Source organism: Euleptes europaea, chromosome 17 (assembly GCF_029931775.1).
Source record: "Euleptes europaea isolate rEulEur1 chromosome 17, rEulEur1.hap1, whole genome shotgun sequence".
Classification (NCBI taxonomy): domain Eukaryota; kingdom Metazoa; phylum Chordata; class Lepidosauria; order Squamata; family Sphaerodactylidae; genus Euleptes; species Euleptes europaea.
This window is the reverse complement of record NC_079328.1, coordinates 49,996,081-50,014,525: the sequence shown is the minus strand read 5'-3', so window position 1 is coordinate 50,014,525 and position 18,445 is coordinate 49,996,081. Positions and strand designations below refer to the sequence as shown.

Here is an 18,445-nt window from a genome sequence, read left to right as displayed (position 1 = left end):
ACTGAGGCAGAAAGCAGATTACCTAGTGTAAGTCGATGGCAGTCCATACACATCCAGTAAGTATAGTGTAGGACAGTTGATACAATCAATAGGAGGAGCAATGGACTGGGGCTAGAGCTACTGAAATCTGAGTGAGCAGAGCATACTAGGAGTAATAGAATATGTATATAACAAAGAAAAAAGGGCATCATATTAGCAGAAAACAATTAAATGACAACCGGGTCATACGTGTAGCAGTTTGATAGTATGGGCTATAAATCGTGGTATAATCCCCAGTCCCTTTCTCTTTATCAAGTGCCTTTTTTGTGACAGTATAGTCCTATTACCTTTATAGAAAAGTTCTCCTGAGCAACTCTGTTTCCCCCCATTTGCAGAATGACAGGAGTCTTCACAACCCATGTTATTGCAAAAAACAACCTATTATTGCAAAATATTCTTCTGGTTTTTTTTTTATAAAGCAAGGTGTGTTGTAGCATCTGAAGGGAAGGCACGGGTATGCCTGTGCTGGGGAGAGGCGCGTGATGTGTCACCTCAAGGACAGGGAAAGGCCATGGAGTCTCTGCCGCCACAACAGCTGAGCCATCCGCAGACATGGCGACTCTGCCACGACCCTTCTTGGGCTCCCTCCTCCTCCGCTGTCCTGTTTCTGCCGCTTAATGAAGTTTGTTGTTGTTTTTTGAGAGAGAGACAGAGACCCTGTGATTCTAATTCCTTTGGTCATGCTTGGTCCTTTCCCTTTGCATGGGAAAATTCCCCACTTTCAGAAAGACTTACAATCACCGAGATCTGCCCATAAAATCTTTTTTATTTAGATATTTATACTAGTGGGACCCCGAAGCAGTTCACAACATTATTCTCCTCTGACCTGGCAACCATATGCAAGCTGCTTTGGCACCCCAAGTAGCTGCATGCGAGCAGAGCAGGTTTCTGCAGCCCGACAGACACATCCCTCATTCAGCCGAGCAGCCAGGCGAGCTCTGTCATGGATCCAAGGGACTCAGCCCTCAAAACTGCGAAAGGAGCAGGTCTGAGTATGTGCAGAGTGCATTTCCCTCACCACTAAGTAAACACAACAAAGCACTACTCCTGGCAATAGTTTCCAGTCAGGATTTTGACACCCGGGAAGAGACACTCTGCACATGGTTGGAGAAATCCAGCTGCAGCTCACTTAGCTGAACCAAGTCCAGCCAGCACTGCAAGAAGTCGGTCTCTGTTTTACTTCCCTCCCCCCCCCCCCACTGCTCTGGCTCTTCCTGGCAGAGGTTTGGGGGCAGCCTGCCCCTTCGGCGCCTTCCTGCCAGTCTGCCGAGCGTGAGAGAAATGCAGTCTTTCCGACCAGAAAAGAGCTCTTTGACGAACCTGCCCGCCCTCTCCTCCACGGCGGTGCTGTTCCCCGGCACCCTGGGTCCAGCTGTTTCCACCCAGGGCTCCAGATGCTTCTCATTACACTAACTGCAACCAGGCGGCTCCCGGCGTGCCTTTCCCAGAGACATTATTTATTTCTTTTTATTATTTTTCTTTCTTGAGATGTGGGGGGAGGTGAGAAAGAGGGAGGGGGGCGGAGGGGATGTTTGCTGCCCTGGAATCCGCAGCGGTACATTTCATCAACTCATGCTCTAACATGTTCAACAGATGGGGATTTGGCTGGCCATCAGCTGCCTAAATAGGAAACCGGGGCTGGCTCCGCTCACTCGGCGGCTTAATCGCTTCTGCTTCTGCCGATGCTCTTCTCAGGGTCGTAGCTTCGTGAGAAACTCACTGGGTGGGGAGTCCGAGGGGGGGGGGAGCTTATTTACAAACACTTTCTGCCACACAGGCAAGAACATGTGAGATGGGGACAGCTTTGAGCGAGGACAGGGCTGCTTCTGAGCCCAGGGGCTGGGCCACATGATCCCTTTGCGAGAGAATTAGGCTGAGTACAGAGCATTATTTTTATTATTTTTCTGGAGTAATGAGAGCGATCTCCCCCTAAGGCATGATCCAGTTTCAGTGGCTGGATGGCTGCGTGACTTACCGTGCAATCCTTAGCATAGTTACTCTGGTCTAAGCCCATTTAAATGAATGGACTTAGACTGGAGTAACTCTCTTTAGGATTGCACTGTTAGAATCATAGAATCATAGAGTTGGAAGGGACCCCAGGGTCATCTAGTCCAGCCCCCTGCACAATGCAGGAAATTCACAACTACCTCCCCCCCAACACCCCCAATGACCCTTGCTCCATGCCCAGAAGATGGGCAAGGTGCCCTCCCTCTCATCATCTGCCTAAGGTCATAGAATCAGCATTGCTGACAGATGGCCATCTAGCCTCTGCTGAAAAACCTCCAGAGAAGGAGCACTTACCACCTCCCGAGAAAGCCTCTTCCACTGAGGAACCGCTCTCACTGTTAGAAAGTTCTTCCACCTCTTTTGGTTTAATTTCAACCCGTTGGTTCTGGTCGGACCTTCTGGGGCAACAGAAAACAACTCGGCACCCTTCTCTCTATGACAGCCCTTCAAGCACTTGAAGATGGTTATCATGTCCCCTCTCAGTCTCCGCCTCCTGTTGTTCTGTTCTGTTCTATCCATCTTATTTTAATTTGGAGTAGCTTTTATCCCCATGTTCCTCCCTGGAGCTCAGGATGGCATAGATGTTTCCTCTCTGCTCTGCTCACAATAGGAAATATTGTCAGGCTAGTTAGACAGAAACACAGAGAGAGAGAGAATGGCTGGCCAGTAAGTTTCATCATGGCAGGCGGGGCTCTGCACCCTCCTCACAGGAGAAAAGGCCGGTGCTTTTTCTCTCCTAGTTCTGAACTGCAGGCAGTACTTCAAAACCTGCAGGCTACCAGGAAGATATAAAATAGACCACGCCAGAAGCACATGCCCACTGAACGGAGTCAATTTCAGTCCTAGGAAACACAGAAACATAGAGCTGGAAATGATCCCAAAGGCCATCTAGTCCAACCCCCTGCACAATGCAGAAAATCCACAGCCCTGTTCCCCCTGTGACCCTTGCTCTATGCCCAGAGGCATAGAGAAACTTGCCTTTTTCCCATTTTCAGAGGCTTCCTGGAGTGCTTGTGTTGATATGCTCACCCTACCTTCGGGTATTACATTTTGATTTAGTAATAGTGTTGAAGGAGACTTCAGAAGTTTTCCAGGCATGGATGGGGCTAGAGATCATAGAATCACAGAATCATAAGAGTTGGAAGGTACCACCAGGGTCATCTAGTCCAACCCCCTGCCCAATGCAGATGGTTGTTACGTGTCATGGCTTTGTCCATTGGACCAAATAAGAAGCTTTAAACCATTTCATTGCATAGTGTGCATTGGTGCACTGGACCAGGGTGCCGTGCAGGCCAATACATCTCCTTCTCTGTCTCTCGCTCCTTCTTTAGGCCAATTTGCCCCTGCTGCAGCGTGAGCTCCTCCACTGTGCCCGCGTGGCCAAGCAGACGCCGGCGCAGTACCTGGCACAGCACGAGCAGCTGCTCCTGGATGCCAACGCCTCTTCGCCCATCGACTCCTCGGAACTGCTGCTGGAGGTGAACGAGAGCGGGAAGAGGAGGACGCCAGACAGGTACCCGCTCCAGGGCTGCTCGGGAGGCCAGGGGAGGAGGAGGAGAGCTGGGGGGGGGAGACTGCATGCCGGGCTAGCAGGACCACGTCCGGGGGTCCTTGCATCTTCCCGTCAGCACCCTCAGGGCTCGACAACTGTGGCTTAACCGCATGATGCATTTTCCCTGGGTACGTCCTGAGGTTGGGTGGTAGGGTTGCCAGCTCCGGGTTAGGAAAAACTGGAGATTTTGGGGGTGGAGCCTGAGGAGGGCGGGGTTTGGGGAGGAGAGGGATTTCCAGGTGGTGGGTGGAGATCTCCTGCTATTACAACTGTTCTCCAGGTAACAGAGATCAGTTCCCCTGGAGAAAATGGCCACTTTGGCAATTGGACTCTATGGCATTGAACTCCCTCCCTTCTCTTAACCCCGTCCTCCTAAGGCTCCACCCCCAAAATCTCCAGCTATTTCCCAACCCAGAGCTGGCAACCCTAGCTGCTGTTGAAAGTCGCTGCTCACTTCAGCCTGTTCCGGCCGCCAGCCCCGCAGCCTCTGTGTCACGCTCTCCCCTCTTTCTGGAACAGGACCAAAGAGAATGGCTTGGAGCGGGACTCCCTTCACCCCGAACACCTCAGCAAAAGGCCGTGCACCATGAGCCCCGCCCAGCGCTACAGTCCCAGCAACGGGCTCGGCCCCCAGCCCAATGGGCTGCCCCACCCGACGCCTCCACCTCCCCAGCACTATCGCCTCGAAGACATGGCCATCGCACATCACTACCGGGACACCTACCGGCACCCCGACCCTCGGGATCTTCGGGAACGCCACCGGCAAGCTGGTGAGTGGGCACAAGTGGGGCAGAGGAACACAAAGGAAGCAGCTTCTAGTTGGTCAGGGCGGCTGCTGATCCATCAGGGTCACCCTTCCCTCTCCGGGGGCTTTACTTTCACCTGCTATCTGACCCTTTTGCTGCTGGGAGCTGAACCCGGGACCATCTGCTTCCAAAGCAGGGGCTCAGTCACTGAGTTGCAGCCCACCCCAAGAACAGGAGACATCGGGGTCTTTTAAAAATTGAATGGTTGGGGGGCTCAGTCTTAAAGGTGTATGTTATTGTGGGCCACAGAGAAAGGCAGGCCACGGCTTTTCTCTCCAAGGCCGTGACCTCGCCAGGATCAGCCGAGGGGAGGCAGGGCATTCCAAACTCAACTGAATCTGAATCAGGGTCTCAAACAAATAAAGCCTTTCTAATGAGAAACAGGCCACGCCTTTTTCCCCAGCAGGCCAAAGGCAGATTGAGGACGGGGTCCCTGTTTGTGGTTCATCGGATGAATTGGTCTTCTGGATCCCAAAAACGTCTGCCACAATAAATGCATTATTAGTCTTTAAGGTGCCACAAGATGACTCTTTGTTGCATTGGCTGAAAGAGATGAACACAGTTGCCCTTTTGGGATTGGCTGGTGGGATGCACCCCCCTCTGCGAGTTTGCCTCTAGGAAACAGGTTTTGCCAGGTTTTAATTTTGCTATTAATAGAGTTTGACCAGAGGCATACTTAAGACAAACAAAATGCCTCTCTGATGACTCTCTGATGACTCTCTTGATGCGCTTTCAGCTCTTTTGCTCAGTTGGTGAATGTGCAGATTTTTGATAGATAGGTCAATCAATTCATTGATTGCAATTAAATGAATTCGTCACGGCTCCAATAAAAGTTAGTGTTAGACGAAAAAGCCAACATGGAACATCAGGTCAGTTTGACATCATTGTGGAATCAAACAGAATTCCAGAAGCAACGTGCAGTTTCTGGAGTGTTCTCATTGTCTCTGTGCTTGACGTCATATGGAGCATCCCATGAGCCATTTACAGGGTTGCCACCCTGTGCAGTCTTGATTGCTGGGAATATTAGAGAAGACGTAGCTCTTGGACAGTATTTTCCCAGCCCTCTCTTGCATTCTGCTGCTTCCATCACCTCCGAAAGTTCCTATGCCAAAGTAAGGGGTTTAGCGTGCCCTGCTCACAGACTGTTTTCCTTCCTTAGCTGTGCACAGTTCCCGGCAAGAGGAAGTGATTGACCACAGGCTGACGGACAGAGAATGGGCCGAGGAGTGGAAACACCTCAACAATGTACGTACCAAATCCTGCTGCCCTGTCTGGAGACAGAGGAAGCCTTTTGCTAGATGGAATCGGAGAGAGAGGGAAGTCAGTATTGGCCATGTGCCAGCCAGGGGAGAACTGCCCACCCAGTTTGGGCTCCCTCACTGCCACCTGTTGCTCGGAGGGGATAGCCACCTGCTCTTATTTCCTTCCTGGCAAAGGGACCTCCGTTCACTTCCCATCTTGGCTGGAAAACCGAGTGGTAGGGAATCTCACCTGGTCACGATGGAAAAAAAAACATTTCACTTAAGTGAATAGAAAGAATTTTCCAGCCTTAGAGGATTCCCTACCCAGCTTCCTTGTCCTGGGAATCTCAAGACAGTAGACAACATTTTCTGTCATGCACTCTCTCTCATACATTTACATAAAAGCATTTTCTCCCTCCCTTTGGGCACCACCACTTGGCTGCCATATTGAAAGTACAAGCAAAGCTACCAGTGTGTGTTGGGGAAGAGAGAAAGGGAAGAAACACGCTCACATTGATTTTTATTTCTCACTGATCTTCCTATGAGGTGGGCCATTCTTGCACGTGGGGAATGGAAGCTGGTGTTGTGAGAGGGTTAGAACATATGAACATCAGAAGAGCCCTGCTGGATCAGATCAGTGAGGGCCCAGCTCGTCCAGCATCCCCTTTCACACACAGTGGCCGACCGGTTCCTCTGGAGGTCCAACCACAGGGCATGGTGGCCGAGGCTTTCCCCGACATTGCCTCCTGGCACTGGGATTCAGAGGCTGACTGCTTCTGAAGATGGAGGTTCCCTTTACTCACCATAGGTAGTAGCCACAGACACGCCTCTCCTCCACAAGGTTTAGGGAGGCCCATAATCCCAGGCTACCCAAGACCTTATTGTGGCTTCTACCCAGCAGCTGCTGAATTGTATTATGGACATGGTGGAGAAAACACGCCGGTCGCTAACCGTGCTGCGCCGCTGCCAGGAGGCTGACCGCGAGGAGCTCAACCACTGGATCCGCCGTTACAGCGACGTGGAGGACCTGAAGAAGGGCTCCAGCCCAGCCAGCCGCCCCCACAACAGCTCCGCCAGCACGGAGACGCCACCTTTGGGTACGGGGCCAAGGGGGAGAGACGGGGGTGGGGGTGGGGGAAAATGGCCAGGCTGGAGGAGGCCCCATGCCCTGTGGGGCAGTTGGGGTGGGGTCCTCTGAACCCCTGGGCATGAGAGCTCTGCTGGGGGGTGGGGCTTACAAGCTGACCTTCCAGTTTGCCCTGTCCTTTGCAGCCTTGGGTGAGGGGCTGCTCAGCAGAGATGTGGGGTCCAAAGTGCGATGCGGGTGGAGACCAGTGCGTTTCTGGTCTGGCCTTTGCTGTTTCCAGAAATAGAGCCAGCATGGTGTAGTGGTGAAGAGCGGTGGTTTGGAGCGGTGGACTCTAATCTGGAGAACCAGGTTTGATTCCCCACTCCTCCACATGAGTGGCGGAGGCTAATCTGGTGAACTGGATTGTGAATTATCTGGTGAACTGGATTGGTTTCCCCGCTCCTACACACGAAGCCAGCTGGGGTTACTGCACTTGTATTCCCAGCGATGTATTAAGAGTTTGAAAACGTTATAAAAAAATACTGTTCGCACTTTGTTTGGCCCCTTTAGCTGTGAAGACGTCTTCCAACCATTTATGAGCCGTGGTATCCAAAAACCCTTTTAGAGCGATGTTTTTTATAACATTTTCAAACTCCTAATACATCGCTGGGAATACAAAGTGCGATAACCCCCTAGGTGATCCTGGGCAAGTCACAGCTCTCTTAGAGCTCTCTCAGCCCCACCTACCTCACAGGGTGTCTGTTGTGGGGAGGGGAAGGGAAGGTGATTGTAAGCCGGTTTGAGTCTCCCTTAAGTGGTAGAGAAAGTCGGCATATAAAAACCAACTCTTCTTCTTCTTCTTCTTTCGCCCACTTCTTCAAAGGGGCCCTTCCCTGTTTCTGTGGGCCCAACTGGCCCTCTGGAAAACAGAGGCTGAGCCAGCCCCCCCCCCTCCCCCAGGTAGAAGTGCTTCCCCGCCTCCCTGGCTGATGATGCCGCTAAGCTCCTGCCCCAGCCTTTCTTACAGCTGCAAGGCAGATCACGATGTGTCCAAATAACCAGGGTCCTCTTTGCCACTTAGGCATTTGAGGTCCTTCTTCTGGGCTCTGCTGCACCTGCCTGATGAGTCAGGGCATCTCTTGTCTCCTTCTGTCTCCTTGCAGATGCTCACCGTGACTTTGGGTCCAGGCCAACCCTCTCTGGTTACATGCCTGAAGAAATCTGGAGGAAAGCTGGTGAGTTTGGTTGGGAAGCGGGGAGATGCCTTTTTTCTTTCATTGGCCCCCAGCGCTCCATGGCTGGAGCTGGAGATGGGCAACGAATGCAGGAAGTTGCCGGATTCTTCCTTGGGATTTTTAAAAATGTTCAATCAAACCCCCAAACAGAAAGAATCCTTCTTAATCTGAGCAGCCGAGTTCTGCCGCCTTCCACAGAGCATCTAGCCAGTGCAGGCTGCCTCCAAAGCAGACATCCCAACCAAAGGGGGAATGTGCCTCAGATGATACAGGGGTCTTGATACACATGCTTGGCTCCCTCTGGCTCTCTGTGCCCCACTGCATGTTCAGGTTATCTCTTAATGCTGTGTGCAGCAGATAAAATGTTACATTTAGATTGGGGATGAATGAGGGTTAGAATTCAAATCTTTATGCAGCTACAGAGCTTGCTGTATGGCCTTGGCCACTCTCTCGCAACCTAACCCGCTTTGCAGGGTTGTTGTAAGGATAAAACAGGAAAGCCCCATGTGCTGCTCCCTAAGCTCCTTGGGCTGGGGAGATTAGCAAGAATCATAGAATCATAGAGTTGGAAGGAACCACCAGGGTCATCTAGTCCAACCCCCTGCACAATGCAGGAAATTCACAACTACCTCCCCCACACACACCCCTGCTCCATGCCCAGAAGATGGCCAAGAGGCCCTCCCTCTCATGAACTGCCTAAGGTCATAGAATCAGCACTGCTGACAGATGGCCATCTAGCCTCTGCTTAAAAACCCCCAGGGAAGGAGAGCTCACCACCTCCTGAGGAAGCCTGTTCCGCTGAGGAACCTCTCTGTTAGAAAGTTCTTCCTAATGTCTAGACGGAAACTCTTGATTTCATTTCAACCTGTTGGTTCTGGTCCGACCTTCTGGGGCAACAGAAAACAACTTGGCACCCTCCTCTATATGACAGCCCTTCAAGTACTTGAAGTTGGTTCTCATATCCCCTCTCAGTCTTCTCCTCTTCAGGCTAAACATACCCAGCTCCTTCAACCTTTCCTCATAGGATTTGGTCTCCAGACCCCTCACCATCTTGGTTGCCCTCCTCTGGACCCATTCCAGCTTGTCTACCTCTTTCTTAAATTGTGGTGATGATTGGCCGGGGAGGATTTAACTTCCATTCCTGAAAAACGAGAGGGTCGGCAGTAGAGAACGGTGGGGTTCCTTGGTGCGAGCCGGGGCTTCGCAGCTAGCCAGCATGTTGGGGTCTTTGCCTCTGGTCTTGCATGGGCCAGCGTGTGATATTTTGGCCAGGTATCCAAAATGTATCTTTCTTGTGGCAGCCTTGCTAACGGAGGCTCTCGAGAGTATGCGTTTGCCGAGCGGCTGCTGACCCCAGCCCTGCGCTGCTCCTCTGCTCGCATCTCCTCCATGATGTGCGCCTCGCACTGTGCTCTTCCTTTCAGAAGAAGCCGTGAACGAGGTGAAGCGGCAGGCCGTCTCTGAGCTCCAGAAGGCCGTGTCCGACGCGGAGCGGAAAGCCCACGAGCTGATCACGACCGAGCGGGCCAAGATGGAGCGGGCCCTGGCGGAAGCCAAGCGCCAGGCCTCCGAGGACGCCCTGACCGTCATTAACCAGCAGGAGGACTCCAGTGAGGTAGTGACACCCTCTCCCAACCTGGACTTTGGCGCCAGAGTGGTGGGCTGGAAACAGAAGTGACTCGGAGGGATCCTGCGGGCCCCTCCTGTTCCTTAGTGATTGAACTGAGCGCAGGCTGGACCCGAGCCCACTGCGAATGCCGCCAAGGGAGAGCCCGTTTTTCCAGCCCTGGTGGAGATGGTCTCGGTGCCCCGAGCTTGTCTTTCCGTCCACGCTGATCTGTGTGCTTTCGCCTTCTCCTGCAGAGCTGCTGGAACTGCGGGCGCAAGGCCAGCGAGACCTGCAGCGGATGCAACACGGCGCGCTACTGTGGCTCCTTCTGCCAACACAAAGATTGGGAGAAGCACCACCACGTCTGTGGGCAGACTCTCCAAGGCCTCCAAGCCTCCGCCGGAGCAGCCTCCTCGGGCGGGGTAGGGCTGGGCGCAGCGTCGGCTCAGCCGGACACGGCGGCTGCGAGTACCTCCGTCCCCGGCGTGGCCGTCAGCCCCAGTGACAGTGGCTCGGCTGCTGCTTCACGTTCTGGCACGCCGGCCACGCCAACTCCTTTGGACCCGGCGTCCCGCTAGGAAGGCAGAAGGGAAAGGAAACAGAGACACCGACCACCAAGTGACGCTGCTGCTAACATTTCTCTCCAAATGAAAAAAAAAAAACTGCATTCAATGCAAATCCTCAGCTACCTGACACGTATTTGACCTCCGAAACGACCTCTCTCTCTCACACACACACATGAAATCCTCACAAATTCTCAAACCGGGGCTTTAAGTGGAGTTAAGGCGAATAGCCACCTTCTCCGTTCACACGGCAGTTTTGTTTTGAATCCTTGTTCTAATCCTTACCGATATGATTTGGGGGAATTTCTGATTATTGTTTTGGATGAGGAATTTGCCTGCAAGCATCTCGACTCACGGGGGGAGGGGGAGAAAAAGGAAAACACAAAGAGAATTCTGTCTCTCTTCTGCTGGAGATGGTTTGCGGGGGAGTGAAGACGGGAATCCCCTTCCATGAAAGGAGAAGGGGAGAAGGCAGGAAAAAAACACACCAGGATTTCAGTTACAAGAAGCAAGATTTTTCTTTTTTGTAAAAAAAAAAAAATAAATAAAAAATAAACAATAAAAAACATCAACCTCTTTGGCTTTAAGTAAAACAGAAAAGAGAAGAATCCAAAAAGAACCCAACAAAACCAAGTGAAGGAAGCTGACCTATAAACTACCTTGCTAGCTAGCCAAGAAGATACCAGATTCACCTCTGCTCCAAAGGAAATCCAAATACCGAAAAAAAAAATCCAAACTTCTTTTCCACTGCCAAAGTTTCTTTTTTTGTTTGGTTGGTTCCTTCTTTCTCTTTCTCCTCGTTTTTTGGGGGATTTTATTTATTCGTGTCTTTTGCAAACTGAGGAGTCGCATCACATATCCGGCCGACTGAGGGCTTTCTGCAGACGGCGGAATTTGACTTCTCGCGTTCCTGGACAGGGTGGGAGGGCCCGTTGGTGTGCCGGCTGGACCTTCGTCGTTCGGATGTCTCCTCGAAGGAGGACAGACAGCATCTGTGGGATTGAAAGAGATTTTTCATAGAATAAAGCAAACACACACACGCAAAAGAAATCCCACCGTTTTTGTGCGTGAGCGCAGGTGTGTGTTTGTGTGTGTGAGGCAGAAGTGACTCCCTTGGTGGATTATAAATTGGTTGCATTTTTTCTCTCTCTCTCTCAGAGAGCATTAAAAAAGAAATAATGCGGCCACCTACACACCCGCCCAGCCTGTTCCAGAGAAAGCGCTCTTTCAGAAAAACCTGTGATTCTCTTCTGCCTGTTCTCGGTTGTTTTCAGAACATGAGCAGAATCGAACGGTGCCGGCCTTCTCTGCCGGCCTTTTCTGCCACTACCTCTCTCTGCTTTCCGTAACCTACCAAACCCCGGGCAGTTTCTTGCGCTTCGCCATCCTGACTTCTTCCAAACAACCACAAGACTCAAAAGAAGCCTTCCGTCCCCCTCTTCCGAAGACTGTTTTGAAGGCCTGTAGATACCCCCCTGGCTCTCCTGTCGTGTCTTTCCAATGTCTTGTGGCAAAATATCTCCGTGAAGCTCTTATCTTCTTCCCCTCCCGCTTTGGTTTTGGGTTTTTGCTGCCCCCTTTTGTCTTCCATGCCCATCAGGTTTTGCCATTCTTTCGGGGAGGAAACCAACAGATGCTTGTCCTTAGAGGAGAAGAAGGAGACGCTGTTGATTTGTCCTGTTACCGTGCATCCTTGTACAAAATTGCTGAGGACGGGAGTGCAATATGGGGAAGGGGCCCGGCAGCAGGGAGGGGGAAGTGGAACAGACTGCCCAGCCAGGGGCTCAGGGCCTAAATGTTGTACCTTTAATGTGAATGTATATAGTACTTGCAGAGGTCCAAAAATAATAATAATAATGGTGATAATAAAGAGACGTTTGCCAAATAATAATATAAAAAACACACAAGGTAAACCACTTGTGTGGGGGAAGGTTAGGAAACAGGTTTTCAAGGGAAGACAAAGTCAAATGCTCGTGAGGAAGCACCATTTTCTAGCATTCACAGAATGCTTCGTGCTCGGTTTGGCTTCTCTTTCTTTTAAAGAGGAAAGTACGGGCAGGCTCATGGCTGTGCCGGCACCAGGGCAGCTGGTCAGAGGGCACGGCGGCAGCACTCTTGGGTTTCTTGTTCCTTTCTCTCCCTTCCCACTCCTGCTCTTTTCTACCCTGATGTCCAGTTCAGCATCACCCCACAGAAAAGAGGCATTTGTGGAACAGGAGGTGAGAGTTTCCTTCCTGGCCTCCGCCTTGTTTCCTCTTCCCCACACCAGAGCCCCAAGAGGCCTCACAGGGGTGAACTGGACCCTTTCCCTGTTTGATGCTCCTCAGTATTAGGGTTGCCAACCTCCAGGTGGTGGCTGGAGATCTCCTGCTATTACAACTGATCTCCAGCCGACAGAGATCAGTTCACCTGGAGAAAATGGCCACTTTGACAATTGGACTCTATGGCATTGAAGTCCCTCCTCTCCCCAAACCCCTCCCTCCTAAGGCTCTGCCCCCAAAATCTCCCACCAGTGGCAAGGAAAGACCTGGCAACCCTACTCAGTATGGCAGCAGGCCCGCTCTTGGCCTGGGCCAAAGTTGTGTACCCCGAGAGGGGTGTTGTCGTCAAGCGGCTGTTTGTTCATGGTGGGCTCTGTGGTGGGGCATCCTGGAGGCGGTCTGGGTATCCGGGGACGGCCACCTCTTGAGATGTACTGCGTGGTTCCCTTCTGGCAATCCTCACAGAGCTTTTTCATCCAGCAAGCAAGGAAGGCCGGTGGAGGGAGAGAAATCCAAGAATAGGGTTGACTCCAGTGTCCCTGTTCTCTGTTGGGTTCCCATATCAGAAGCCATAAGGGCCGGATCCTGTGCCATGGTAGCCGAGGGCCGTTTGCTGTTGATTTCAAGGGGGAGAGGAATAATCCACCCAGACTTGTCCTTGGTGAGGTGAAGGCCCAGCAAAGGCTATGGCCTCTGGCCTCTGATGGGTTTTCTGGTAGTACCCCTTCTATGGCAGCCGTGCCTTCAGTAGCGCTACTGTTCAGGGGAGCCAGATGTTCCAGTGCCAAGAGAGGAGGGTTATTTAATCTACAGTAGGAGGTTCCATTTCTGTTGCTCCATTTCAAGTAACTTTCCTGGAGAGCAGGTTTAGTTGTGTTCTGAACAGAAACCTTGCCAGCCTAGGGCTGCCAGCCTCCAGGTGGGGCCTGAAGATCTTCCAGAATCATATTTGATCTCCAGACGTCAGCGCTCAGTTTTCCCTGGAGAAAATGGCTGCTTTGGAGGGTGGACTCTATGGCATTATATCCGGCGGGGGTCCTTCCCCTTCCAAACTCCACCCTCCTCAGGCTCCACCCCCAAACCTCCAGGAACATCTCAACTTGGAATTGGCAACCTTTTGATAACCTCCAGGTATAGCCTGGAAATCTCCTAGAATTCCAACTGATCTTCAGACTACAGAGATCAATTTCCCTGGAGGAAAAGTCAGTTTTGGAGGGTGGACTCTGGCATTATACCCCACTGAGATCCCTTCACTCCCTATAACTGCCCTCCCCAGGCGCCAACTGCAAATCTCCAGGAATTTCCCAACCTAGATTTGGCAACCCGATCAGAGGTGGAGCAAGTGTATTGCAGGCTGAAAAGTCCCAAGTTCCGGTTTTTGTGTCTTCTTTCAAAAAGATAGATCACGGTGGGTAGCCGCATTAGTCTGTTTGTAGCAGTAGAAAAGAGAAGAGTCCAGTAGCACCTTAAAGACTAACCGAATTTCCAGTAGGGTATGAACTTCCATGAGTATCTTCAGTATCTGAAGAAGTGAGATGTGACTCACGAAAGCTCATACCCTACCGGAAATGTTGTTAGTCTTTATGGTGCTGCAGGACTCCTGCTCTTTTCTTTCAAAAAGAAGAGCCTGGACACCTCTGCCAATGTTCCCAGCAAATAAGAGTAAGAACCAGGGGCTTGGCTTTGCAGAAGGCGGCTCTGGTGCCTGCCGCAGGCAGAATCTTGAGTCTTGTAGCAGGCCTGATGAGCCAACCAGCAGGACCCTCCCCTCTGACTCCTCGCATCTGCCACGCCCCTCCTATCCCTTCCCTACTTGGGACTCAGCTGCCACTCTTCCTGTCTTGATGAAAGTGGCACAAGTAGGGTTGCCAACCTCCAGGTACTAGCTGGAGATCTCCTGCTATTACAACGGATCTCCAGCCGATAGAGAACAGTTCACCTGGAGAAAATGGCCGCTTTGGCCACTGGACTCTATGGCATTGAGGTTCCTCCCCTCCCCAAACCAGGCCCTTCTCAGGCTCTGCCCCCAAAACTTCCCGCCAGTGGTGAAGAGGGACCTGTGAACCCTAGGCACAAGGCAGGCATTCATGTATGCTGTAACCAGTCCATAAAACTGGTTTCCCCATTTGACACTGAAAGGTCTCCGCACCTCCAAGTAGACAGACTCAATGTTGATCTTGGTGTTTTCCCTTGGCTCCATGTAGGAGGGACTTTTAATGGGCGGAGAGAGGAAAGCGCCCACGGTGGCCTCTGGGGCTTGCTGCCTGCTGCAGAACATCTGGGCCCCCTGCCCTCCCCAAACTGGGCTGGAGCACACGCAAGGCATTTGCCTGGTGACAGGACTGGAATGTCTTGCTGTCATCTTGCTGGCACCAGAGCAGTGTTCCCTGGCATCTGTTTCTTTCCTCCCTTGCAGTCTTGTTTGTGACTGAAAGGAGCACAGAGGAGCGGCCTCAGCAGCTGATTCTCTGGCCAGCTTTGCACCACCCGGCCACTATGTGGCTGCACAGTCGTGAGCCGGTGGTCCAGAGGGGGAGGCCTGACCCATGCAGCCTGGCCCTGTGCTCAGGCTTTTGGGAAACAAACAGAAGGCAGAACAGATCCGAACTTTCCTTACCGGTGGTGAGAATGAGAGTCCCGGTTGTTGATTACACAATATATGTATATGGCTTTTAAAAAAATATTTCACGCGAAGAGGTAATAATATATAAATGGAGTGTGTCAGATGGAATGAACAAGAGACCTGCCCCCGCTCATCTCCACGTGCGGTTTGCTTGCTAAATCGTCTCCTATGCTTCGATTGTGTCCCTTGTTTCTTTCTCATTGACCGTTGCTCATCTGCTCTGCACTGAGGCCCTGTGGCGCTACCTCCAACTGAAACCATAGATACAGAAATCAGTGAGGAATTGATTGTGAACCAATTAAGAAGGAATTGGATGGACTTGCATTCAAAGCCAAACCAAAAGCTATAGGAGGGAGGCCGGGAGGGGCTGCCTTTGCTGGAGCCTCAAGCGGCTATCCCAGACCTGACAGCTTTAACGTATAATACTTCAGTGTCCCTCCAAATATTGCCTGTCCTAAGTAGGCTTCCGAAATGGCAACAGGAAACAAACAAAAGCAAGAGGCAGCCATGAAAGATGGGATGATGTGGGGTCCTGATCCTCCATGACTAAAACCAATTGAATTTTTTTCTTGTTATCAATGAGGACTGTTTACATTGTTCATTGCTCAACGATGACTTTCTTACATTGTTAATTGTTAACTGAGGACCAGCTTTCCCAGATATTTTGCTGTAAGATGATCTTTGCCAAGCCACAGTAAGCAAGGCCTTTCTGGATATACCAAATCTCAGAATGCCCATTGCTTTGGATTCTGCCCTCCACCACACCAGCTAGAAAAGTCTCATTCCCTCTGGAACCAAAAGCAGCAGGCTGAGTTTAATAATACCCTGCATTATGCAGATACTGAGAGCTTCACAGTCCTTGGTTCCACAAAAAGTCTACACGTTTTGTGCTAGGGTTCTTTGATGCATAGACTGCAGCAGCTTTTGTGCAGCCTCTATGAAGCTCAGGTAGTGGCACAGTAATTACAAAGAGTGGAAATCAGGCAGTGATTCTCAAAGTCTGGGAAGGCACAAGATGTTTGATGAGGGGACGTGACATTTAGGGAGGGGGGAAGGTCCTGCATCAGGCTAAGCCAGCAGCACAAATGTAGTGCTGGGGTCCCCCAACCCGGCTTCCTTGTGATGGAAGATTCAGAGAACACAGCGGAGCTTCCATGGCAGCCACAGCTCCCTCCTCTGACAAGGTCTGAGCTGCCCCTTCCTGGCTTCTTCTAATGTTTGGGCTAGATTGTTGCCCATGTTCATACGTTGTTACACAGGCAGTGTGTGGAGGGCTGCGTTTTCCTGCTGGGGTTGACTTCTGCAGAGCTGGGTGCCTTCCCTTGGGAAGCTGGCTGAGGTCCAAATGCTTGGGGAAGTTCAGAAGGGTCTGACCCACAGCTGAGCCATTTGGGAAGAAAAGAAGGGGGGTGGTTTGTCCAGGTGCTGCTCGCTTGCTGAGGGAGGCAAGATGGACTTTGAGCCTGACTCTCTTTCTACAAGGGGATCTTTAATTCTCTCGACCCCGAGCAGGGTGGCCAGGGCTGAATTGGGATGTAAAAGAGCCCTGAAGCCAGGGGAGACCCCTGAGTTCCTACCTTCCAGGTGGGGCCTGGACATCTCCCGGAATTACAACTGATCTCCAGACTACAGGAATCAGTTCCCCGGAGATTATGACAGCTTTGGAGGATGGACTTTATCTATTATACCCTGTTGAGGTCCCTCTCCTCCTCAAACCCTTCCTTTCAAAGGCTCCACCCCCAAATCTCCAGGAATTTCCCAACCCAGAGTTGGCCACCCTACTCAGACCACGGCTGCAGGGAGGATGACAATTCACCCATTGTTATGGTTGCAGAAGGCAGGGGCCAAGTAGTTGCCGACCATGTCGGATCCTCTTGCTTCCACCTTCCCCTGGCTTCCAGGGGCCCTCCAGGGCTGCAGCAGACCCCTGCCTCTGATGCTAGCGGAAGAGTGGCTCCTTCTGGCAGGGGGGTTTGAGAGAGGCTTGTACGTAGCAGGGATTTGACTGTGAAAATGCCTAGCTGTGGGCACATGGCAGGCTAAAAGGGGCTGCACCTGCTTCCTCCTGCACGCCTCCAAGGCAGTGAGCAAATGAAACTCCTAGCCGATTGAAAACCAATCAGGGAGAAAGGTTCTAATCCAGCCCCTCACCTGCCGCACAATGAGAAATGTAATCTCTCACCTGCACTCCGAGGCAGTAGGGCCCATTCTACCACCCTGGCACCTGGCCACCTTATTTCCCTGCATGCTCAGACCAAGCTTAAGGATCTTGAAGTGGCAGTGACTTTGGAGGACTTTAAGATGGATCGCCCGGTTCTGGTTGTGTGAATGTGGCGGAGAGGCAGAGGCAGGAAACAAGGGAGGGCGCTGACCTGTACTGACAGTCTCCTGGAGCCGATGTGGGGAGGTTGTCGATCCCTGGCATGAATGGTGTGCAGACTTTGTGTCTGATGGGGAAAGGAGGCCCCAGCATCCCAACAGCTTGCTTGCAAAGGAAGCAGGCAAGCCCATGAACTCCCGGGCATCCTCGGGCCCTTTGCTGACTGGGCCACAGCTCTCAAAGATGCAGAGCTCAAGAAGAAGCATGCCATCTCACAAGTGCGGGCAAAGGGCATGTCTGTGATTTCCTGGTCCTCCATGATTTATAGTGCAATCCAAAGTGGAGTAACTCCAGTCCAAGCCCCTTGACTTCTATTGGCTTAGACTTCAGTAACTCTGGATAGGATTGCACTGTTGTTTCCTTTGTCAGTGTCCCGGCAAAACAACACTCAGATCTGGACACGGGAAGAAGCCCGGCATTTTCTGTCCGAAGGCTCCCTGTCACTTGAGGCCGCTGGAATGATCCCAGGCTCAGGCCTACAGCCAAGGCAGGAAATCTCATCACAGGCAAGGGCTGCAGAAGCGAGATGATCAGTGGCAGGTGAAGAGCCGGGCAGCCAGGGAGGCGAGCCAACTAGATCAGGAGGATGGAGAGCAGAGAAGGAGGGAAGAAGGACCAGACGGTTGTCCGAGGGCTTGTCCGGGTTTTGACGCAGGGGTTCCGGGAGAGGTTCTTGCCAGGCTGTGGCTCCAGCCAAGGGGCTGAGGACACTCAGGAAATGATGGATGGGAGAGGTAGGGTGTCAGAGACTGGTGGGCTTCCTAAGCCAGCGCTCGCCACGTCTTCTGCTGTCAGCAGAGAGCAGAATGTGAAGTGAAGGCCCCGTACCTGCACAAGCTCCTTACAGCTGGAGGGGTCTGTGTGCACCAGTCCCGGGGGCTTGCAAGAGCTCCTGCCTGTGCTGTTTTTTCTTGACAACAGCAGACGTTGGGCTACCTGCCATAGCTTCCTCCCATCCCCAACGTGGCTCTACTTCTCTAGCAAAGGGGCATGAACCTTTGTGCCTGTGGTAAGGGGTTTTGGAGGAAGCAGACTGGGGCCCCAGCCTTTATACTGAGCT

At 51.9% G+C, this 18,445-nt stretch overlaps 1 protein-coding gene across 6 annotated transcripts in view; it reads left to right on the top strand.

Annotated features, from left to right (window-relative positions):
- CBFA2T3 (CBFA2/RUNX1 partner transcriptional co-repressor 3) overlaps positions 1-10,523 on the top strand; it is a 55,957-nt gene extending 45,434 nt beyond the window's left edge. For 2 of the 6 annotated variants that reach the window (XM_056862890.1, XM_056862885.1), the window contains 7 exons: positions 3,378-3,559; positions 4,118-4,368; positions 5,564-5,649; positions 6,547-6,742; positions 7,878-7,949; positions 9,374-9,564; positions 9,813-10,523. In XM_056862890.1, the coding sequence (XP_056718868.1) occupies positions 3,378-3,559; positions 4,118-4,368; positions 5,564-5,649; positions 6,547-6,742; positions 7,878-7,949; positions 9,374-9,564; positions 9,813-10,136 (1,302 nt within the window). In that variant the 3' untranslated portion in view covers positions 10,137-10,523. Of the gene's footprint in view, positions 1-3,377; positions 3,560-4,117; positions 4,369-5,563; positions 5,650-6,543; positions 6,743-7,877; positions 7,950-9,373; positions 9,565-9,812 lie in introns of all 6 variants that reach the window. The other 4 variants (XM_056862889.1, XM_056862884.1, XM_056862888.1 and 1 more) reach the window with 3 other exon arrangements.
- Positions 10,524-18,445: the final 7,922 nt, after the last annotated feature.